The 25,481-nt window shown below is 37.7% G+C and overlaps 1 protein-coding gene across 2 annotated transcripts in view; it reads right to left on the bottom strand.

Moving 5' to 3' along the window:
- Nucleotides 1-25,481, bottom strand: part of arap2 (ArfGAP with RhoGAP domain, ankyrin repeat and PH domain 2) — an 82,794-nt gene that overhangs the window by 47,192 nt on the left and 10,121 nt on the right. For both annotated transcript variants that reach the window (XM_057330749.1, XM_057330757.1), the window contains 7 exons: nt 24,357-24,433; nt 22,740-22,795; nt 21,338-21,685; nt 20,396-20,465; nt 16,068-16,188; nt 13,375-13,553; nt 7,366-7,472 (listed from right to left, as the gene is read on the bottom strand). In XM_057330749.1, coding sequence (XP_057186732.1) covers nt 7,366-7,472; nt 13,375-13,553; nt 16,068-16,188; nt 20,396-20,465; nt 21,338-21,685; nt 22,740-22,795; nt 24,357-24,433 — 958 coding nt within the window. The remainder of the gene's footprint in view (nt 1-7,365; nt 7,473-13,374; nt 13,554-16,067; nt 16,189-20,395; nt 20,466-21,337; nt 21,686-22,739; nt 22,796-24,356; nt 24,434-25,481) is intronic.

Genomic DNA, 25,481 nt, shown 5'->3' with positions numbered 1-25,481 from the left:
CATACCAGAGCTGGGTAGTAACGGATTACATGTAATCTGGATTACTTAATCAGATTCCAAAAATCAAGTACTCGTAATTAGAGTAAACTACATTTTAAAATATTCATAATCAGACTACAGTTACTTTTTTATGGATTACATGATCACATATTATTCACAGTAGGGGTGTAACGATTCTTCGTATTACAATATTTTGCGATGCAAAAATGTTACGATGCGCATCGTAGAGAGGATATTTTATGATATGTTTAATTCTATTCGTTTAGCGTTCAAAACGCTACCTACTCTGCGCCAGCACGTCACGTGTGCTTATCTCACATATGCGGTAGAGACAGAAGTCTCTGTGAGAAGGGAAAGCACAAGACGCAATCTGTGTCTCCAAGTGGTTTACAAAGCGTCATATTTTCCTTCACAATCGCTGTTAAAACACAGCAAACTTGAAGCGTGACTGCAGGCGAGTCACCTCGAAACTCATTACAAAGGCTGCGCAAACGTTTTTAAATGCCAATGTTAATTTATCCGCTAACGTGAGCTGCTGCATAACGTCACGTGATATGCAACATAAAGTAAGACAAAAGAAACCAGCGCTGTTCCAATCAGAGAAGCGATGAAGTGAGTCGTACTGTGTATTAAAAGATCGAATGACATGCTAAAAAACAAGTATGTGATCTGCATGGTTGAAGAAATGTAATGCAGTTTATGTAATGTCTTTTTGAAAGATTTTTCTCATTCATTACTGTCTCAAGCAAAGACAGCGCAGCTTCAAAGAGACACGAGCCAATAGCGCTTGAGCGTGAGCTCTGTCAGAGCTTTTCATTGGTTGAATGTACTGAATGAACACGCCCTTCACTGAACGAACGAGTCAATTGGGTCAAAATGATACTGAATGAACTGCTACATGTCGTTCATGGTCTAATATTCTCTGTGCTACAACAATGCATATCCAGTAGTTACTCAACTTTTCTGAAAAATAAAGGTAATGACCTGGTTTAATTTAATTCCAAGGTAAAGTAAATTATGTTGAAACAGTTAAATCTTTGTATGGAACATTTAATTACACCAATTAAATGAGTTAATCCAGATAGATTTTAGTAGACTAATATAATTCCTTGTGTGTGCAAGCACACTTGGCAATAAAGCTCTTCTGATTCTGATTCTGATTCTGATAATGTAGATTTCGTCGACTAAAGACTAAAACTATGATAAATTGGGATGACTAAAACTAAATTGCATTTTAGTTAAAAGACTATGACTAAAACTAAATCAAAATTTGCTGTCAAAATTGACACTGATCTTAATTCTAATTTCAGTTAAGCCTTAAAATCTTAAAATTATTTATTAAATTGTATGTGCAACAAAATAAATTACTGAAATTGTTGATATTTTTAAAATAAATCTGATTTGAATTTCAGTTTCATTTTTGAATTTTGTTCAAAATATCGAGATGTGTGTCGTATCGTGAACCCTGCATCGAGATATGTACCGAATCGTGAGCTGAGTGTATCGTTACACCCCTAATGGCAGTAAATTGTTTGCAGTTTAGTGATTCTCCTATATTTTTCTATTTTTTATTTCAATTTTTTTAATAATAAACTTACCTACTACTTATACTGTATATGTTTGTGATTCTTTGAGTTTTTTCCAGCAGACAGGAAAGGGATTTGGAATCGCACACACAGATGCAAAATGGAGTGGCACTCAGTATTTGACCGCTGAATGTATTGACACTAGGGGTGTGACAAGAAATTTACCCCTAGCGATAAAACGAGACACAAGATTGTGTTCACAAGAACAAGACAAGATTTTCACACATTTTTTAAGAAATCCGCAATGATGAAATATATGGAAATATATATATTTATTCTTCTTTTATTCAACTGAAAATCGCAAATTGTGGGTCACACCCCTAACAGACACCATTTCAATTTTAAAGAGTAAGTAGCATGAGATCATGAAAATTACATTTCATGCAGTGTGTTATGTTGCCGTGTTTGAAAGTAAGCTGTCTGCCAAGTTGTAAGTCCGAAGGTGAATAAATAACAAAGTTATTGGCTTGTAAAAATGGGAGTCGACTCTGAATCATGCAAACAAGACATGAGCTAGTCCGATTCTCTAACCGCCGCGTATCTACGTCACTACACATAGTCCCCGCCTACGTTTTGCTGGGACTGCCAGCAAACTTCACTAGTCTCCTCCCCCAAAACACTGTCGCTCGTTCGTGATGCGTGTGTATCATGTCTAGAACCCGTGTTCTACGTTGTGAAACTAATTCCGTCTTATTTCAACTACCAAAGGAAGAACTTCTGAGCGAACAATGGTTACAATTCATTTTTCAAATGATACCAAAGGAGTATAAACCCAGGGTTTTACTGTGTGCGTCATTTCACCGAAGATTGCTTCAATAATCTTGGCGCGTTCACTGCAGGATATGTGAAACGACTATCCTTGAAAGAGGGGGCAATACCAACCTTATTTGGACCTGTTAGCTCCACCGAATCACAACCTGTAAGTGTGACTATTTATTTTTGTCTTAACTTCAAGAAATATTTGTGTACCTTATGTCTGTGTTTAGCTAATGCATATAACGCTATCATTAGCATGTACCGTTATTTCTGGGGTATTACAGTTTGTTTATCTTGCTATTAACTCGGCTAATTTAATTGTTCAATCTATTAACTCTCAAAGTATTTATTTCAAAAACTGAGTCAAGTACTATCTGTATTGTAATAACATCTGAAGATACTAACACCGTACACTGTATGCCGTGTCAACTAGTCCAAGTATAATACTGTTACAAGAGAATTGTAAATGTCTTTTTTCTTACTGGCATCTGCAGAAGGATCAATTAATTTTCCAAATACTTTCAACGTTTATGAATTTAATAGAATGTTTTGTGATTTTATGACATCCAACCACCTGTAAACCGTAATCCAGTAATGATGGTAGGCGTTCCATTTGCGACACATGATGAATACGTTTGACCAATCACAACAGACTACACCATCTGACCAATCACATGACACTAGGCTAGCGGATAGGAGGGGACTAGACGGATTAATCGCGGAACGAATCATTTGAGTCAGACAAGAAGTATGGTAAGAATAACTGCCTATTATTACGACATAGTGTTTTTACACCTTGTATGTACATAAACTTGTTGTTGGACACTCCATAAACCAAAGTAGGACCTTAAAAATCCTATGCTACTTACTCTAAGGAAACTCTTGGGAAAACTATACATTGTTACTATCAGTGAACACTAACAGCAAATTATATCAGTGTTTGCATTTTGTCCATACTGTACTTTAAAAAGATGTTGAGGCTCTTGTTAGTGATAAAGAATGGAATATATTTTTTCCTCTTTGTATCTGACAAAATAAAACAAAATGATCCTGCTTCAATGTATGTGACATCAAATAGGATTTAAATCAAAAGTAATCTAATTGTAATCCAAAAGGAGTCAGATTATGTTACCAAAAAATGTGTAATCTAAGAGATTATATTACTGATTGACAAATTTTGTTATGTAATTCATAATAAGTAATGGATTACAATTCATAAGTAATCTACCCAGCTCTGCACATACCTATAAATAGTAAATTCAGAAAAACAGAAAATAATTTTGAAATGGTCTCTTTATTTTTTCCGCTGCTATTTTTTATATATACAGTACATAAGCAAACCCTATGCAACACATAAACTAACTTTAACCTGACTAAATTCACATTGGATCTCATTCAGCTCGAGTTAGGTAGCAAACGTATAAGAAAAAAACAGTCAATGACTTCTTAACTGCTCATTATTGCATTATGATTGGCAGTGATGAGACACAATGCGATCTAAACATAAAACCTGTAAAAGCACTGAATCTGCTTTCCATTTTTACTACGACCCCCTCTGCACCCATTATTTTAAATGAGCGCAGAGAGCCCCATACCTCACCACTGAGAAATAAATTCAAATTATTTTGGCAACAACTAATACTAAATAGTCCGCCAGCCTCCCATCGCTCAACGTTTAGAATGCAACTACAAACAGATCAATATTCTGTCCTGCCCACAATAACAAAGCAAGGAGATAAAGAGGAAAAATCTTTACCAGTGCACCCCAGTCAAAGGAAGAGAGCGATGGCTTTTCATTGTTTGCTGTTGTTGTTATTGTTACTGGGTTTTTTTTAGCCGGGGAACTGCATCAACCATAAAAGGATCATTAAAATACAAACACAAAAACATCTAATCGGTTAGGCCTCTGCAAATGGCCACTTTGTTGGAAACATCAGCTCGTGTGGGGTCACAGGTGAGCGACACCAGTACTGTACAGCCGTTATAACAGAGCTGATATTTATAATGGGGAAAAAAAGAAGAAACAACAGATCAATAATGAGCGCGCTTCAGATGGATAGCATCAGAGAAGCTAGACAGCCATAACGAGAGAGTGGCTGTACCAAAATAACAGCAGACAACCATGTTTGGAAAAAAAATTAAAATAAGAGTGCAAAAAGAAAACAACAGAAGTTCTCTTTGCCTTTAATAAATCTAGTGCTGTCCACAAGCAAGCACTTCATTTAATTATACACATGCAAAAAAGTTTCAACGATTTAAATCTTTTTCTTGTTTGGAACTTTAAATCACTTTTTAGTTAGTCGGTGTGCCACTAGATCAATTGTAGTAAGAGGTTAAACTCTAAAGTAGGAACGCTCCAATAAATGAAAAGAGAAAATGTCACACCTTTCAAGAAGAAATGCTCCAAACTAGGTAGTGAAAAAAATAACTGCAAGAGATATGTTAATAATTAGAAACTTTTCTGTTCACTTGCTGGGGGTTCTGCTAAACCCAGCAGAGCACAAAGGTGGTACAAGTGCGGTCCAGATAAAGCAGTGAGAAAAAGGTTCTACTGCATTCTATAAATCTGGATGTACGTTTCTGCATTTGGGATTTGCTGCTTAGGAGTCGAATCCATGATCCTGCTATTGTTAGCACTATCAAATTATTCTTCAGGATTGGTCCTAAATTTGATCTGACGTTTATCTATACTCTTAACTATAGATAAGCTTAATTTAAAAAAAGAAGTGTATTTTTCTCTTTCCTGTAGCTGCTGATTTGATGTTCAGAATTTAGAGTTATCTACATTTACATTTACATTTAGTTATTTAGCAGACGCTTTTATCCAAAGCGACTTACAGATGAGGGAAACAATGGAAGCAATTGGAACAACATAAAGACAACAAAAAGCATAAGTGCAATAAAAACAAACTGGTCTCATATAGCCTACCACAGTATAAAGAGCCTGCATTCTGCAGGCATTCATTTTGATACAGTGGCCGATTCGAGGCAACATGACTGACAGAAGCCATCAGCAATGCAACAAAGTTATAGAGTTCAACTTATTACAAATTAATGCACCAGCTACCAACGCACACACAGTGCAGAACACGTAATCCAACATCTGATAGAAGTCAGATGCAAAAGTCAAGCAGGAACGCCTACAGTACTTGCAACTAACAGAACACTGATCTGGCAGAGCTCAGACTTAAGACAGCCATTTAAATATTTTATTTTCCATTCCCTTCACCTGTTTTTGGGGGGTGTCTTGCTTGATTCATCAGCTTCCGCCTTTTAAATGGAACCGATTTGGGAATCTGCATTCTATGAGGGATTTCTTTTGACAGAACCTCTCCACTTGATGTCTGTTTCAGTTGACTGTGGCATGTCTACTCAAGGCTTAGACAATCTGTGGTAAAACACTCAGGAAGCCACTTGGAATTCATTGGTCCCAAAACAACTACAAGTTCCAGACCCTAAAGCAGCCCCATAACAGTATACCCCCTCCAGCACGGTTGAACATTAGAACAGTATTTTGAGGTAGATATGCCGTATTTCCCTTTCCAAACACACATTTTAAAGTTGCAGTGAGTTGTCTGGTAACTTTCATGATCGCCCCCGTCTTGTTGAGTTTTCTTAAGAGTAGTCTCACGAACGCAGATGTTATCAGATGCGAGAGATCTCTGAAAATTTCTAGCCATCGCTTTTAAGTTATATATATGTTGTTCGAGGACTTTTCGGCATACTCTTGCACTGAGATTTGCAGCACGCCCACTCCTGGGAAAGTGACAATTTTGCTGAATTTCTTCCAGTAGAAAACTGTCTTACTTTGGACTACAAGCTTTTTTTAACTCTTACCGAGCTTAAACAACTCGAATCTGTTTTGATATGGCCATATTATCCTTGAACAGATTTTTATATGGCATGGCAGGTCAACAACACCAGAACACCAGACTCCAATTACTCTTGATTCATAAAACATCAGTTGTACTGTTTGCTTCTATTATTTTACAGTATGGCTCTGTTCAAATTCATAGTGCGCCACCTTGCATTCTTTATAAGCAGCTACCTTTTAAGGTAAAATTACCTCACAAGTGACTGACAAGTGATTGATTTGAAACTCTCTCAAAACATTCAAACCGTTTACCAAAGAAAACACAGCTAACAAATTGTGGATAATGTATTATCTTCTATCTTGCTGGTAACTTAAAGGTGCAATGTGGAAGATTCAGGAGTATTTATTGACAGAAATGCAATATTATATACATATCTATGTCTTCAAAGGTGTATACAGACCTTACCTAATGAAGCGTTATGTTTTTATAACCTTAGAATGAGCTATTTCTATATACATACATTCCCCTTGCATGAAATTCGCCATGTTGTTTTTACAGTAGCCCTAAACTGACAAACTGCTCTACAGAGCATGTTTCACAAATATGTTATGTCCTTCGGCAAAGAAGCGAAAACATGACAACTTCTTAGTTCTGTGTCAGCCACCATAGTGCTTCGAAAGGGAGGAGGGAGGGGTGGAGTGAGCCGTTGGTTGCAATTCGCAACCTCACTGCTGGATGCCGCTAAATTTCATACACTGGACCTTTAATATTTATCTTAGTTAAAATTCCTGTACCAAAGACAATGCAAGGAAAAATGCAAACAACAATTTTATGGCCTATACATTTTCCCACTTCACTCATCAATAGCAAGGGTGGTAAAAAAGAATAATACACCCTGCGCATGCCACAAAAATAGCTCTCCTCACACTGCAAACTGTTGAAATCTCTGGAGCCATTTGAATAAATAAATGAATGTTTACACTGAGAACACTTAATCTTCCAGCTCTTTATAGCCTTGGGTGAAATTGTGATTATTAGGTTATTTTTCAAGACACAAGCACAAGGTTATATTAAAGAAGTCCTGGTAAGAAGCTTAGCTCTGTTTGAAGGTCACCTGAAAGCTATATTTGAAAACAATTATTGATGTGAAGATCTTCTGGTTTTCTGGGCTCATGTGCTTATATATTTATTACATTTTGTCAGCTCACCAGAAGGATTTGAAAGGTGTAGTGATCTCAAAGCCTTTCCTCTCAACATGTTTCACACTTGCAGCAGTCAAATCCACCACAGAAATGGCCAGTCCAGCATTAAAGTCCTGTAAAGAACGGATATCAACATAAGAATAAGCTTAAGTTATCAGGTCCACTTTTTATATCCAACATTAGGACATAAAGTAATATATGAATTATTATCCTGGATCAGTTGTTGCCAAGTGAACAAATAAACAATTCAGGCATTCAAGATGTCTGTTTAGAGTATTATGGCCTCAAGTAAATTACAAAAAATGCTAACTTCTAAAATCAACTACTGAAAAATCTTAAAAATGCAAGGAAACCGGTTTGTGAGAAGGGTCAAAGAGAACACCAGACGTTGAACTCACTGGAGGGTAAATACCTGCTGATCCATTGATCAGAGTGCGAATGAATGACAGAGTTTATTTCACACAAGAACAAGCAAGAAATACACAGCAAACTTTTTTCCAAACTTTACCCATTACCTCAAGGGCGAGGCCAATACGAGAACCTCTCAGAGGAATGCGGGATGTTTCTGGGAGGGAAGGACAAAGGACAAGAGAAAAGGAGCCAAAAAACGGCCACACATCCACTGTTTTGTCCTTGTGTTTGTACAAAGTACATTGGGTTACAAGAGTGAATTTCTAGGGTTCAAAAGAATCAACCAATTTTTTCAACTCAAAACTGATTTTAATAGTAGCAAATAACACAATATACAATGCGTAATACTAACACAAGAATGCATAAAAGTATACTACTAGGTAAAACTGTATACTATTATAAATAATACACTGCACTCCAAAAAAAGTCACACACTAATATTTCGTTGGACCGCCTTTAGCTTTGATTACGGCACACATTCACTGTGGCATCGTTTCGATAAGCTTCTGCAATCTCCAGATTGTCCATTCTTTCTCGTCCAGAGTTGCATTCATTTTTCGCCAAGATCTTGTATTGATGATGGAAAGTCCGAAAAGTCCCAAAGGCTTCTCCAGCACATCCCAAAGATTCTCAATGGGGTCACAAGTTGAGCCTGATGAATCCTGGCATTGTCATCTTGGAATATGCCTGTGCCATCAGGGAAGAAAGAACCCATTGATGGAATAACCTGGTCATTCAGTATATTCAGGCAGTCAGCTGACCTCATTCTTTGGGCACATAACATTGCTGAACCTAGACCTCTCCAATCCAATGGGAGGCTCTTACCTATTTGCTTAGTTAAATCCAGGTTGTTACTTTTTTTGACGGGTAGTGTATTATGTTATTAATAATATTTCTCATATGTTTATGCATGTTTTGATACACAAGCTATATTCCCCTAGATTTTAGTCAAAAGAGGCCTCTGCATTGGGAGCACCTATGGTGCCATAAAGGGATAGTTCACCCAAAAATGAAAGTTCTGTCATCATGTACTCACCTTTAAGTTGTTTCAAACCTTTATACATTTCTTTGTTCAGTTGAACACAAAGAAATATATTTGGAAAAAGTGTTAGCAGCAAACAGTTCCAGCACCTTTGACTATCATTTTAGTTTTTCTATGGTAGTCAATGATGCCCCAGAACTTTCAGTTGTTAACTTTCTTTCAAATATCTTTCAACTTGAGTAAATGATGACAGAATTTTCATTTTTGGGTGAACTGTCCCTTTAAAAAATTGCTCAGTAGATTTTAAACATAGCCTCTCAAACAAAACAAAAAAACATCTAGACAACCTCATTGTGCAGCCCGGGCTAAAATTCTAAATTCACATTTAACATCATCTAATTGCTTTTGGACTTTACAGGTTGACCATTAAAGCGTTTGTACTTTAAAAACCAGATTACACCACGTGTTTGGGCTTTTTTGTAGTTTAAGTAAGGAAATCAAAAATCGATGTGGTGCTAAACTGTAGCGTGGTCACGTGACTGGGGCCTGCCTGTTAGGTTGACTTTCATTACCTTAGAGAAACATCACGCCCTGACCTCAGAGGAGAGAAGGGCACCACACTTCAGCCTCACCACAAGGGGAAAGAAGAAGAAAAACAGCGTTCTGGGCAGCTCGTTCATCTTGTTAAATTAAATACTCCACTTCAGTGAACATGAACCGAGTTACACATCACCACATCTTTCTCCTCTCTCCCTCTCTGCCTCCTTCTCTCCATCTTTCTGCTCCTTTGTGTTTTCTTCATCCCTCAACAGCTACTGCTGTCTTCACCTCCCTCCACTATCACTCCATTATTGTCTTTCTGCCTGGTTCCTCCAGTCTTTATTCGTCTCTTTCCTTTACTTCTTGCCTTTATTTTTTCATCACTCTACTGTTTCCCAAATCCTTCTATTATACCTCATTCCTGCGCTGTTGTCCATCATACTCTGTTTTTGTCTCTTCTCTTCTCCTTTCCGCTTATTCCTTTTTTCCATCTCTCTTTTATCGTCCCTCTTATTTCTCCTTTTCACATTGCCTACACTCCCCTTTTTTCTCCTAAATTCCAGTTTTCTTCATTCCCTCTTTTTCCTCCCTCACTCATGTCGGAGCATTTGCCACGGAGAGGATTTAACGTAAAAACAATACAATCAATTTCCATTTTCACTCCTCTCTTTCTCGCATGCTAAATCGGCTGACGGAAAACAATTTCCTTGCAGAATGAAGACAAAGATGTTTGCTTGTGCTAATAAGGAAAATAATGAAAGACAAAGAGAGATGATAAAGTGTGTGTGAGCGTGTCGACTCTTCACAATGAATAACGTTCTCAGCTTAATCTCATTTAAAACTGAGACCAATTGGGTATAGATTAAATCCGTATGCATGTGAGTTGTCATGGTTTGGGTGTGCATTGTAATAGCTACGTTCTCAGCACATTGGCTGCTTCACATGAGAGAAACGTTACACACTTCTAAACTCGAAAAATGTGAAAGTTTCAGTTCTTTTACTCCCATGAGAAAACAGCTTATTCCAAATTGCTTCAGTCTGTCTAATTAGATCCATACAAATAAACCTGATGGGGCCGAGAGAAAATATATTATTTAAATAATACATTAATGTTTACAAATAGACAGACAACATGACCCAGAATACGCTCCTTTACGTTGAATAGTGGGGGAGTCATAGTTTGTCAGGAGTCCTTTTTCGGCACCACACCAGTCTCGATAGCTACTTAGCATGATCATGCCTTATCACGAATTTTGTGTTATGCTTGTAAACGATGACTACCAAACCACAATAAATGTTTTATGGCCAAAAGTTGCTGATTCCTTAGTTCATGCACGTAGACTAATTTTACGGGTATCTACAGTATAGTTACCATGCTAGGCACTATTCTCATAGCGAGTTGAGTGTAAGTTAGTGATTGCACCTATTACACAATACACAACGCCTGGTCGTGAGTGTTACCAAAAATATAACTACAGAAAAGTATTATTTTCGTTGGTTACTAAACACATTCATGTCCATGCGTTGTGTTTTGGGTGACTGCAAATGTGCTTTGTAGCTAACGTTAGCTCGCTAGCTGCTACGTAGCTAGCACAATATGCGATAACGGCTAACAACCTGCTGCTACATCAGAATCTAGTTTGAGCTATTAGTATAGCCCAGCAGTATAACTTATCCCACTGGGGCCAAAAGAGCGCTTTAGTACACGAATAGATTATGAAGTAGTGATGGGAATTATTATTCATTTGAGTGATTCGTTCTTTTTCAGTTCGTTCACCAAAATGATTCCTTCAGATTCGTTCACTGATTCGTTCAGTGACCATTTCTATAATACGCCAGCAGGTGTCGAAAAAGAGTTGTGTTATGTCAACGAACGTATTAATGGACGTATAAACTGATTACAGGCTTTATTAAAATGTGTGTCTCTGATCTACTCATTAAATAAATAAAAATAAGTCTAAATAAGATGTTCAGATGACCAACGCACAAGGTTTTTCTGCATAATTAAAAAGTTAATTGTTTGGTCATTTACACATTCATAAATCTGGGATTATGTTAAACGTAAAGTTTATGTATTTTAAATAAACAAGCGTGCAAAGTAGCCTACCTGTAACTGCGCTTTGCATCCGCTTTCTGCTGACTGCAGAACGAGACTCACATGCTAAATGACCGACCTACAGTGTACACTCTCGTTCAATTCGTTCATGAACGACATGTACCAGTTCGTTCAATTCATTCACAAATGAGATCTCTCTCTCTCGTTCAGACTCAACAGCGACTTGGTCAGTGTGGGCGTATTCGTTCAGTGGAAGATCTAACCAATTACACGTCCCTTCACAGCCGGAACTGGAATGCTATTTGCTGACGTGACGCGAATGAGAGCTAACCAATACTTTTTTGTTTTACAGTTTTTAGAGAAGTGCATGACATGAATTAAACATAATGAAGTCGTTTTTATTTGAAAGAACAATAAATGATACAACATGCACACAAAACACCTGTGCTTGCAGTACAATAACTGAGTAAACAGGGCTTGACATTTTCCATGCAATAAAAATGACAATGTTAATTTTTCCTTGTTACATTTAACCATCAGCTTGCATTATTTAATTATTTTCGTAAGGACATTTACATTGTGTCCGTTTCTGTACTTGTTGAACAAGAGACCTCATCTTTCATTTCGTTTACGAGGCAGAAGTAACAGCTCATTCATGAACGAGAATCAGCGGGTCCTGTCGTTCACTTACGAACGAGATGAACGAGATGACTGATCGTTCATTTCGTTCACGAATGAGAATCAGCGGGTCTTGTTCAGACTCAAACACAGGCTCGTTCAGTGAAGGGCGTATTCGTTTCAGTACATTCAACCAATCATATGCATTTCGTAAACGAGAACGATTCGTTCACTTTAAAGATTCGTTCAAAAAGAACGATTCGTTCACTAACGAAACATCACTATTATGAAGTGACATATAGTAACATTGGTTTCTGCTTAGTCAACAAATTCACGTGCATTGCGCTGCCCACTGGGACGGTTATACAGTGACAGTATTTACGACACTGATAACAGACAATTGCTCTCATCAAGCACATGTGGGTGTAACTATCTGCCTGATACTTATGGAGTGAAGACGTAAACACGTGAACATCTCCGAGCTGCTCTGAGTTTACTTCACCTGCATTTCCTTTTAGAAAAGCTACTCGCACTGAAACTCAAACGTATTTGCAGCGGCCCGCCAAAATAAAAGTCTGTTTAATTTGAACAAACATGAAATGTGAAAAAACCCAGTAGTACACTTGTAGCATAATCTGTATTAGTTAGTAGTTACTTTTAGTACACTGTAGTATATCATAGTGATGGTATAGTATTGTATAAGTACAACATTACACTATATACAATAGAGTGTAGATGTATTCTAGAAAACATCTGGAAGAATTAAAATTGAAATTGAAAAAAAATACTTTTAGAGGGAAAATTTTGATTTTAAACAGGGCTATGCACTGTTATTGGCTTTATGTAATTATATATTATGCAGTACCATATTATTGTCATCAAACATTTAAGTGGTCTATTTATTTATTTACATGGCTGCATTCTTTTAGTTTGTTTATGTTAACTTCAGTTCTTTGATAACAGACGGGTTGAAAAGACTTTTATACAGTACTGCTGGTCCTTTTTACATCTGTTTTATTTATTATTGTTTAATAATGTATTGTCTTTTATTATTCTTTTATTAGTTTGTTTCAAGTCTTCATGTATTTATTTAAGACAATGTTTCATAAGTTCATATAACATTTATAAGCATTTAACTTTTTAGTTCAAGTGTTTACAAAAACATTACCATCTTTTGTTAGATGTAAATAGACTAGGTCAAAGTGATATGATATAAAACTTGATATAAAATGTCCCTCTTTTAGTTGGAAGGCGGTGGGGGCCCACATCAATATTTTTCAGGGGGCCCAGAATTCTCTAGCTACGGCCCTGCCAGATTAAATATGGTTTCCTGTTTAACCCACCTTTCTTCAAATACTTTCCAAAAACAGACAGACAGACAGATAGATAGAGGCACAATGAAAACAACCTGATCTGTTTTGGAGATTCTGAAGCTGGTTCTCATGAGGCTGAGGTAGATTCTTCCTTTGAGGCCACGCAGCTCGACGTAGCCGCTCTTGTCTGTGTTACCGTTGTGAGGCTGCTGGGAAATGGAGGACTGGGAGCTCACTGCAGACTGAAGAACCTCTAGCCAATCGTGACGTTCTCCTTAGAGGAAAAACAGAGCATGGAAGGTAAGACAATGTGTGCGTTCCTGTGAAGGTACACTGCATCCTATTTGATGTATGTTAGCAAATGTGCAGGTATGCGTATAAGCGTGTATGGAGAGACTTGGCACTGTGGGAATACAAGGGAAGGAAAAAGTGTCTAATATTATTGTTATACTTTATAAACTTCCAAATCTGCAAAGAAAGCAGGTATGCAAAAGCCCCTGTGTCTCATTGAATTGTGGGGAATGAAGCCGGAGAGGTTTCTCTTGTGCTGTGTTTAAATAGGACAACTGGGGCTTGCACAAATTCACTTGCACACACACAGGCTAGCCAAAAAACACTAACAGCTGGATACTCTTATCCTCAGCAGGTCTACAGCACCTGCCACATCCACTGAGGAAAGGTAAAAGAAACCGAAAGAGAGGTCTAATTGTATTAAAGGTGAGTATTTCAGCATACAGTGTCTTTTGGACAAGGTTCAAACTGTTAAGTGTAGTCAGTTAAAGAGTTTTCAAGGTGTATTGGCGTATCGGATATATAATCGCATTTGACTCCTTAACTGAGTTCTGTTCTTTTAGCTACAGTACATCTATTTCAATCTGACAGTGTTCAATTCAACTGATTCATTCTTGTGCGTGCGCGCGTGCGTGTGTCTATAGATGTAAAGACCAAATGTTTAAATATATTATCTCAAATTAAATTGAAAACAGACTATCTGTTAGGATGCTTATAAAACAGTACAACCAAGTCCTGCCTGAAAGAAAGTTCAGCCAAAAATGGCAATTCTTGTATCGTTTACTCACCCTCGTGTCATTACAAACCTGTATGACTTTCTTTCTTCTGCAGAACACTAAAGAAGATATTTTGAAGAACGTTGGTAACCAAACAACATTGGCCCCCATTGACTTCCATTGTAAAGACGCAAAATATCTTTTGTGTTTCACAGAAGAAAGAGTCATATACAAATGATAAACAACATGAGACTGAATAAATTACGAAAAAATCTAGGTGAAGTGTTCCTTAAAAATGTAATAAAGTTTATGGGTTTTTACAAATTGCACACGAAAATTGCACTCTGTCATAAGATACAAAATTACAAACCCTAAAAATTAGAAACCTCCTCCTCTTATCCATACAAATAAAACTAATCACAAAATATTCTCTCACAGAAAAGACCTCCACATTTAAAAAATGAACACACAGCCACACGCGCACACACTCTTGTGTGTCTAAACGCTTCACAGCTTGCTCAATGTCCAACACTAATTCTCATTCTTGCCTTTTTTTGCTCATCCCACCTCAACACCCACTTCTGGATCTTTCATTCACTTTCATTCTCCACCTCTCCAGTGTTTGCCTTGAGATTGATGACTCTTTCAGACTGCTGTAAAGCAGTTTAAAGATGCATGAGCAGATCTGACCAGCTCTCCCTCTCTCGGTTCTTCTAATGATGGAAAGTCCAGTTAAATGCATCCCTAAACTTACTTCCCTCAGAATAATTCACTTGTCATGGGTCAGAGGTCATCGCTCAAGAGCCGGGGCGGAAGGAGCTACTGGAAGGCCATTATTAGCAGATATTCTGGGACGATGTGGCACGCGACTCTGCTATTAGCCCTTAGATTTACCGCAGTAATTACAGCAAGGAAGCGCAGGCCATGTCAATACTGTGGTAATTGATTGGCTCCTGACAAACCTCTCGCTCTTTCACTGTCGCATTTACCTCAAGGTGTCTGTGAGAGGTGAATAATCTGGGCGGTTCTAATTGCCCTATAATAGTTACGTTTGTTCATGTACAAATATGACATTTAAAGCTTATGCTTAAAAATCTAAGCCAACGTCCCTTAAAAAAGAACAACGTTTTAAATTGAAACCATTGTACTAAAAGTTAGGAACAAAAGTCCTGCTAAAATGCTATTACCACTTAAACCGATGCCATTAGCAAGTTAATACACTCAATAAACTCCAACTACACCTAAACTTAACATTCGCTAAACTTCCAAAATGCTTACATAAATTTAATTCTAATCTAACAGTTCTTACATAATTTCCCTTTTTGTCTGAATTACATCTAAAGCGCCAGACCACACTGTGAACATTTCACTCCATTAAACCCATAAACTGGAATAGAACTAAAACGCCTTTAAAAGGACATAAAAAATACACTTATCATATATTTTTTGGAAAAAGGGACCATTTTTTATGAATATTAAGAAACGAAAGCCTAATAAAATTGACAGGGAATGATGTGACAGCAATATACACCAATAGCGTGTCTAATGTGCATATTCAATCTAAAACTATCACCTTGATTCTATCAGCACTGTGTCAAAATATTTTGAGTTCTGTCTCTGAATCAGTGTGGAATTCACATTATTTTTTTTTTAATATATCATAGCGGATATGGTAAAGAGATATAAATACAAGATCAAGTGTGAGAGAGGTGGTGAATTGCTTTAAAAGAGATTAATGGAAAGGGATCGAAAAGCAAAAGGAAAAAAGGAAAGAGGCTCACCTTCTTTCTCTGCCCGGAACACGAAGGTTCTGACGGAGGTGATCACCTCGAACTTATTCTCACCCAGAGCACGAACTTGTTTAATTACCGAAATGGGGATCAGGCCCTTTGAGTACATCTCCTGCAGAGAATGAGAGAGAGACAGTAAAAGGATTCATTGTACACGGTGAATATCAACAGACTGTGAGGTTCATTATTGACAAAAGTTTAGACGCTGTATTTATGCCTCTTATAAACCTTTTGATCTAAAGGCTTAGGTTTTTTTTCAAATCTAAAATGTTTTTGTTGTTGCTGTGACAGAAAAGAAGCCAACAGTGTCTGTCTAGTATCCATACTAACTACTTCAATTCTGTTTATTTACTGTTCAGCTCTATATTCCAAGCAAAGGATGGATGCTTTGAAGAATCTAAAATACAACAATCATGGTTCATTTTACTGCATAGTTCCCATAATGTCCATTTCATACTTTTGACAACTACAATTCTAAACTGTGTTAAAAAGTAATAAAGAATGAGTAGTTGTGTCCGCAGGTTTGACTGGCAGCATACAAAAACACAAATACAACAAACACTTCCATCCAAAAGCTACTCAAATTCAAATATCAGTTCATGTATTCAGTCGATCTAACCCATGACCTTGTCAATAATGCCATGCTCTATCAGCTGAGCTACAGGAACCACTAGAGCTGAAATGATGTACGAGTAGATTGTTTATATTGCAACATCACTCTCATACACGCCTTGCAACAGAGACCTCAATCCATCCCTAATACGTCATCTTGCCATAAAAAAGGGATTGAGCCAAACACAAATTCTGATTCCGAATACCAGTCCCAAGCTAGGCCTGGCACTCCAGTATTTATAGTCTGATGTGTTGTGGAAAGAGATGAGGGAAAGAGGGCTGGTTCTTTAGAAAAAGAAGTGCTTGGTCTCTCTGTGTGCTTCAAACCAACGTAAGCCTCCAAAGCGGCAGCAGAGCTCTGCGAGACCTGCTTTAGTCTACAGCACTCATACGCACCACTCCAGCCGTTCAGAAACAACGGAGAGTGATGGATAGAAAAGGGCAAGCACCGTGGAGAACTAAGAGGAAGAGAGACATGTGGAGAAAGAGAGAAATGTTAAAAAGAGAGAGATGCGAATGTACAGACTGCTGCGCTCAAATTGCATTCACGCATTTCAAAGCTATTTACAATACATAGACATTTTATCAAGACAGTGTGAATCAAATCCATGACCTTGCCATTGCGTTTTCATTTTATGCATTCATTTTTGTGCCTTTTTACGTTATGTACTTTTTAAAGATTTTTGTTCCTACGTTTTTGTCTTTGTAAACAGATACGCAAATACTGTAACGCTTTGGCAATAAAAATATAGATTTTGTCATGGCAATAAAGCACACTTAAATTCAACTGAACGAACGAGAGAAAGATTCATTTCAGCCATTTCAGCTGGATGTTAATTATTCCGATGACCTTGCACTATTTCTAGAAACCGTCCAACCAGAAATAGAAGATTTAGTAAGGGACTCCCTCCTTAGTTAGCTTCAATAAAAGAAGTAAAACCAAATACAAAAGGCGAGAGAGCATATGAGACAGAACGTGAGAAAAAAAACAGATTGTGAAAAGGAGATATATTAAAGGAGATTACTTGATGAAGAGCGTATGACTGAAGAACCAAAAGGAAAGCAAAGATCGAGAGGAACATCATGAGCGAGGGAAAGAGAAAGAGCGAGAAAGTGGGGTCAGAGGGAGAGCCATCTTCTCAAATTAAAGCACCATGTTAACAACGACAGCTCCGGCTAACCCTAATTATGGTAGGGGGCAGCCGTCACCCCTCTCAGGGATTCGGCTCCTCTCTCGCTCTCCAATTTTGCATCCCGCAGTAGCCGCAGTACGGCCGTGAACTCTGCGGAGTTTTAATGAGACTTCCTCCGTCTAAATCTGGACAGCGGTGGAAGAGGAGAGAGAGAGAGAGAGAGAGAGGGAGAGGGGGAATGAAAGTGAAGAGGTGTGCGTGTTTATAGGAAGCTAAGTGGCAATAATGAGGCGCTCTCTAAGCTGGCGTTAATTATTCATTGTAATTACGATTTTCAGGGTTGGAACGTTGAAGGGGGCTTAAAAGTAGATGTGCAAACGGGCATCCATTAAGAGTTTAGAGATGGTACTTCGGTGTATGCTTATGCAAACACATGCGTGGACAAAAGAGATGTTTTTTTCTGTATCCTTATGTAGTTTAGAGTGAATTAGTGGCTGTGCGCTCCAAGCAGACTGTCCTTTATATGCATTTTGATGCTAATAAAGACATACATTTAAATGTGTTATATAGCTAAAGAAACTTATTGATAAAGAACAAATTCGTTCAGAGATCCGGAGAGTGCCACAGTGCTATGTGTTTATACCAGTGCTGGGTTACTTCTACAGTGGGGCCATGGGGACACCAACTGGCCGAAAAGAGCTAATGCACAATTCTGCTATGAAGAGTTCAATGCGAGCGTGTAGGCTGACTGAAATGCGCTGCATGGAGTAAACATCAATAGCAAATTAAAGTTGCATTTTAGCATTCTCCTAAACTAGATGAGACCACAGAGCTTAATGTGGTATTCTGAAAGATCTACCGCCGTTTAAGTTGTGGGTCCTGGGAATCTCACATTCACCCTAAACTGGATGATTATGTGCCATCAAAACCAGAGTGGGTGGTGAGAAAGCTTTACATTGGCACTCCCAGGGGACTCCGGAGCTTTTCTGGTTAAAGAGGCTTTAGTTGTACTTCAGATTTGAGGAAAGCAATTCTCACCCGAACATCTCCACACACCCTGCCGACTGACAGGTGACATTCTAAACCCCTCACACACACACACACACACACGCAACTCTGTGAAAGTGCTACTCAGATCCACTGATGTTGCAAACGTGGTCGCAAGGTTGATGAAACGTAAGGTAAGTTTCGAGAGAGACCATGCCACTTGATCCCGAGGGTCCCGCAGAGAACCAGTGGGAATGTGGTGCTCGATTCTCTCCCACGCTTCAGAAGCTGCTCTGTGATTGATAACATCATTATGTGATGTCAAGAAGTGAACAGTAATTAAGATCCGTCCAGTTCTATCAGATAAGAAAAAAGAAAACGAGATAGAAAGTGTCCGTTGAGGACAGAGAGTTCCTTTAAAACTTTTATTAGTTTTCTTTATTGGTGAGGGACAGTGTTGGGTGTAACTAGTTACTAAATAATTAGTTACTGTAATTTAATTACTTGTCCCTTGAAAAAGTAAAGTAAGGGATTACTCTATTTTCTGTAATTTCATTACAATTACTTCTGATGTAATTAAACTAAATACGTTGTGTAATATATGTGTGTGCAATAGTGGAATTGACATCAAAATTCAAAGTCTAACTTTAAAATCCGTGCTTTAATATAAAGTAAAATATACTTTATATTTTTGCATTGAGTAAAATATAAAGCCATTCAGTAAAACATACTCAACATACTTAACTGTACTAAAATGGCCTATTGAGTATACGCATACAGTATATACTCAATAGGCAAATAAAGACAATAGATTTTTTTTGTAACTGCAAATTTAAAGTTTATATACTCTGGCAGCCCAAATGTCTATTGCTTATATCTTTACTGTAGTGGATTATCTGATGCTGTCTTTCTTTCAAGCCCCGTCTTCAAAAACAACCACTGTGTGTGGAGTCTTACAGAGACAAATCTGTGCATAAACCCACTTCATGCACTCATAAACAGCAGCTGTTAAATTATCCACAAGTAAAATACATTAAGTCTTCCACTTCTGTTCAGTCTCTTTTCTTCCTACTGGCGAACAACTATTGTATGTGAAGAAGAGATAAGACAGAAGTAAGAGTAGAACTTAAAAAGAGGTGCGAGTGATGCCGACAGTAAAAGCTGGCACAGGAAGTGCTCTGCTGATGTCTGTCTCTTGATTGGGTTCAAAGGACTACAAAAAACCAACAAGTGCGATTCACACATGCACGCAATGCCCATTCTTCTATCGCTGTGGGGTGTCCTCTTTATACCATCACTTTGATGATATCAACTCATTTCTGCACCCAGTGCTGTTTCTGTCAAACTGTGATAATACCATATCTGCAAAAAGAGTTTGAGTGAATGTCGACAGTTGGGAGAATACTTTAATTCTATGAGAAGTGAAAATAAAGAAAGGGATTTGCAGCTGTTTGGTGGCATGTATATACACTAAGTTTACATACATGCTGTGCACTAAGATTGGTTTCGGTCATTTGCTCTCAAAAATAAACATGACACAACAAAGCCTTGGTCTGTGTGGAAAATTAACAAGCGTGGGTGCATCACCTTATCGCTGTTGTAGTAAGTGAGATTTCCTCCTACAAGCTTCACCCATCGTCTCTGAAACACACAGTTCCTACAAATACAAAATGACAAGTGTCATAATTACAAAACACTGAACTCATGTAATGAGTTTTCCACACCTATTTTTTTTTCATTCACTGAAAATGAATGATTCATGTTACAAGATTAAAATGACTACTGCTAAGGGTTTGAACAAAATAGACTCTTTCTGGTCAATACTCTGTCTGGCCAGCGCTACCAATCAACCGCCACTGTGGTTTTTGGCAACTGACGATTAGTCAACAGAAAGAGGAAGTGAGAAAAAAATAGAACAGGAAGGTTGTTTTCAACACTGGTTTTAACAGGATGGTTTTCAAGAATGTAAACCAATACAACAAGGTGTAAAATAGCATGCTGATCTCAGATCTGTAGGTATGTGTGGTCTTCAAGTGAAGCATCTTATGCTTTCTTTTCAAAGATCTTGCATTGTTCATTAGGTGAAAACTGAAATGAGAGAATTCTATAAAGCACACATTTATTTTTACACTTGAAAGCACGTAGATACTTCTATAATAACACACACACAAATGAAAAAGAAAAGAAAACAGAAACACTGAAATGACGTAGTCTAAATGTGATGATGTATAGATTAAGAGCAATGATTCATTTGTGAAAGGTAATAAGAAGAATTAGGCCACAACTACAGTCCAGTGTGATTAAATGTTGATTAACATTAAAATGTTTAACTTTAAATAGTGTGATTCTTTTACATCTGAAAAACAAAGTAATGAAAAATCAAGTTAAAAAGTTTAAGTTTTGTTCTTCAGAAAAAAGTAATAGCATATAGAAACAAAACCACATGAGGGTGAATAAATAATAAAATAATTTTCATTACTGAAACTTTGACATGCGCTTTAACGTTCGATCAGAGTGAATGGCCTTTACCCTTGTGGAGAGAGTTTGTCCAGCCAGCCTGCTTTGACAGCAGTTTTGGGAGCTCCATAAAAGCAGGCGTAGGGTGAAATGGAAACATCTTTTTGAAGGGAAGGTGCAACTAGGCCTGGCAAATCATCCATTAGCACACTGTATATGTCAGTCCCATCTGTTTGTCGCACAACTGGTTGACCAGGTCTGGTGAGAAGGTTCGTAGGTTGTTTAGAAGAACTTTCATTGGCTGAATCCTTGCTGACAGTAAATGGCTGAACAGTGGAGTAATCATTATCATGATCAATGTAATGCTTGGAAGGTTCTTGCTTGTTATTGTTCAGTTTTTCTATAGATTTTGTCTCCTTCCTGAAAAGATAAAGGATTTGTTTAGATTTCAGATTGGTTTAGTCCATTAGCAAGGAACGTACCCAAATGTGTGTCTATATTTGTAGTTGGTAAAGTAAGGCTACAACACTGTATAAAAAATGTTGAGTCAACTTAAAATAATAAGGCAACCTATCACAAGTATGTTGTGACGAGGGAGGCGGGACGAGAGCCGTGAGGGAACGACGCGAGGCCGGTGACGCGAGTGATAATGAGTGTCAGCTGTGCGTTACACCGGTCTCCATCCCTCACGGCTCTCGTCCCGCCTCCCTCGTCACATACGTTTTTAAGTGAACTCAACAAACAGAGACTGAAGTCCACCCAACTTAAAAAATATGTTGAAGTCATCAGTTGTCACAACGTAGACAATTTTACATAATGAACAACAAAACAAAATATTTTTTGTTGGCTGAACATACAGTAAATAAAGAATATAGATTGATTATTTAAAAATAAACAAATTTGTTTGTCTTTTACTACAATTGTACATTTTTCTGCCTCAGACTTTGATCAAGATAACAGATTAAGTGCATTTATACCGGTTGTGCCGTTGTGTCATGCACTTACACCTCAACACACAAACCTCAACCATCAAAAACCATCATTCATTAAAAAAAACTCTAGATAACTAAATAAAAAGTAATGTTGCATCATTCCCATTACTTTATCATGTGGTCTGTAGTAGTAGTTTGATGGACACTGGTCAGACATTAATGATCATGAAAACAAACAGTTAAATTATTGAAATTCAGTGCACAAACAGGGGCTGTTTGCATAAACTGCTTAGACTAGTCTCAGAAGTCATCTAATTTTTTTCTTCAAGACTGGTCATACCTTCTTTATATCAGTTACATAAAAGGGTAGATTGGGCTGATTGAAATCTGAAAAGTTAGACTGATTAGCCCGAACTAATTTCTAGTCAGTGAGACTAGTTGTAAAGACGCTGTCTTAACTTAGCGGCTAAGTTTATGCAACTGGGCCCAGGTGTCAGGAAACATGTCTAAAAGGCTGAGACTGAGGTTAAAACGCTGGTTACCTCAACTCCAGGTTCTCCTTTATTTCTTGATTGGACATTACATCTTTGTCCATATCCTCAAAAACAAACACAAACTATCATTACAAATCTTCTGAACATGTCTATGTATAATATTTAAAGGGAGAGTACACCCAAAAAAAAACAATTTACTCACCCTTGAGTTGTTCAAAACCTGTATAAATTTCTTTGTTCTGATGAACACAGAGGGAGATTTTTGGGAAGAATGCTTGTAACCAAACAGTTCTCGGACACCATGGTAGGAAAAATTACAATGTTAGTCAAAAGTGCCCCAGAACTGTTTGCTTTCCTACATTCTTCAAAATATCTTCTTTTGTGTTCAACATAACAAAAAAATTAATTAAGCCATTTTGTCCTACTATGGGAGTCAATGGTGGCAAGAACTGTTTGGTTACATTTTTCCAAATATATTTTTCTGTGTTCATCAGAACAAAGCAATTTACACAGATTTGGAACAACTTGAGGGCGAGTAAACAATGACAGAATTTTCTTTTTTTGGTGAACTGTTCTTTTAAAGAAAGGCTGACATGTGACAACCCTATTGAAACTGCAGTTTATTATTTCTGAAACAAATAACATGTTTGAAGTGCTAGCATATGTGCAAAAGTATGCTAATGCAATAAAAGAGGAAGTTGTTGTAACTCAAACATACATGTCTGCCCCAAATTTCACGTTTGAGTCCCAGCCTAAAGACTTACATCAGTTTTAGTCCTGGCGTCACCTACAGGCAACAGGAAGTGCCTTGTTTTGCCCTGTGGTGAATTTTGATCATTTGTCATGAAACAGGAAAAACTTGTTCAGGGGCTTGGAATTACTTAAAGTTAACTACAGTTGTATTAAAAAAAGATGACAGTAGTGACACCATCTACTATACAAAACAATATTTCATGTTTCAATTGTCCCACCTGCTTGCAACGGGAAATGACATGTTTTACACTGTGGTGCACTCATACTAGAGTGCTGGCAAGTGCTAAACATGGTGGCAAATTAACAAAAACATACTAAAGCAGTGGTTCCCAAACTTTTTTTGCCGGGCCCCCCTTTTGTAGTAAACCATGTTTTCGAGCCCCACAGGATCCCCACCACCTACATACACACACATTAAGACACTCTCATTAAACGTAATTTACCTGCAAACTCATATAATATTTAGCCTATTAAATTATAATGTTTTGACTTCAATATAATATGATTTAAATTGTATATGCAGAGGAACTGAGTACAAGGGAGTTGGAAAACACTGCCGACAATACCTAAGCCCCCAAATCCCCCCCCATGACTACAAATAGTTCAAATATGTTTATTGTGGTGAGGTCATAGTACACTTGTGGTTACTGTGGATTTACTACATATAAAACCCAAAACCTTTGGTTAATATACAGTAGTTAAACCACAGTCAACTTTTTGAGTAAGGCATACTTAAAATACCCCTAACCCCCAATGTGGGCTCGATCAACGCTGCTTGTAGCTTTATGTTTTCACGTACCATTCATTTTCAAAGTGAAACCCTTGCTGAAACTATAAATAAACAGGAAGCTGTACATATGTCAATACATCAACCCGGGCAGGTTTTAATAACAGGTTAGTGCAAATGCTCACCAGATTGGTTTCTGCTGAATTGTACAAAAAAAGCTCTCCATAGGGGGCAATGGGAGACAAGGTCCTTTGATGTGAAGCTGTAATTAACACAACAGAAATTAATCATTATGACAAACATGCTTTGGAGTCATGGTTATAGTCTAGAGAATAGGATAAGAAGATGAGAGTAAGAGCAAGCGATAAAAGTACAAGCATAAAATAAGATCCCACACATTGTCCTTTAGCGCAGCCGGCTTGGAAAATGTACCAAAGAGGGTGCAGCTTGGGTGACTGGTTGTCAAGGTGACAAATGACCACCGTATCTCTGCGGAGACACTAAGGGGCAGCATGAATTCCAAACCGTTCCCTCCGGACAGACACACACATAGATATATATCTATAGACAAGGCCCCCCTCTAGATAATAGCGTATACTGTAGGCTGTTTGATCTAGACAGCAGTATGTTATCTATGATAGAACGCAACTGTATTGTATCACATCTTAACCCAGTAGCAGTGGTGTCATTTTATATCAGCATCATCATTTATCATTATCAAGAGTTGACCTTCTAAGTACAGATGATACACTTTCTCTTTCTTTTTTATGTTTTGGCCCTGATCGGTGCTTTGCAACCTCTCTTGTAAAAGAACATGTTACCGGATGATTGTGTTAATTGCTTCCTTGAGTATTTCTCCACCATCTCTTAATGCAAAGATGCTAAAACAATATGTTTTTTCTAGCATGACATTGATTTTTCGCAAGAAATAATATTTTACCATCACTGTTTTCTTCCTTAACAAACTAATTCTCAGGTTCCCTGCACACTTTTTTGTGTGGAACTTTAAACTTTCTCTAAAACATCAACTACCTTTCCATTACATTGCATTCTCTAGAGAGTAAAAACAGAATTAGGTTGTAGATGTAGTAGATATAGGCATTTATTAAACCACTTTCGCACCTAAGCCGGGCTTCTGCCTTCAGTATAACTCCCAATTCCCGGCAAACAATTTCCCAACTACTCCTCTAGGATTCCTCTCGGATGCAATTACACACACAGGAACGCGCTCGAAACAGGGACACAATGGAACATTTCAAAGCCAAAAGCTGTTTCAAAGGCAAACACAACTTTTCACGGTGTCAAGTTTG

Source organism: Triplophysa rosa, linkage group LG1 (genome assembly GCF_024868665.1).
Source record: "Triplophysa rosa linkage group LG1, Trosa_1v2, whole genome shotgun sequence".
In the NCBI taxonomy this organism is placed as follows: Eukaryota; Metazoa; Chordata; class Actinopteri; order Cypriniformes; family Nemacheilidae; genus Triplophysa; species Triplophysa rosa.
The sequence above is the reverse complement of the archived record's forward strand: the minus strand, read 5'-3'. Positions and strand labels throughout refer to the sequence as shown.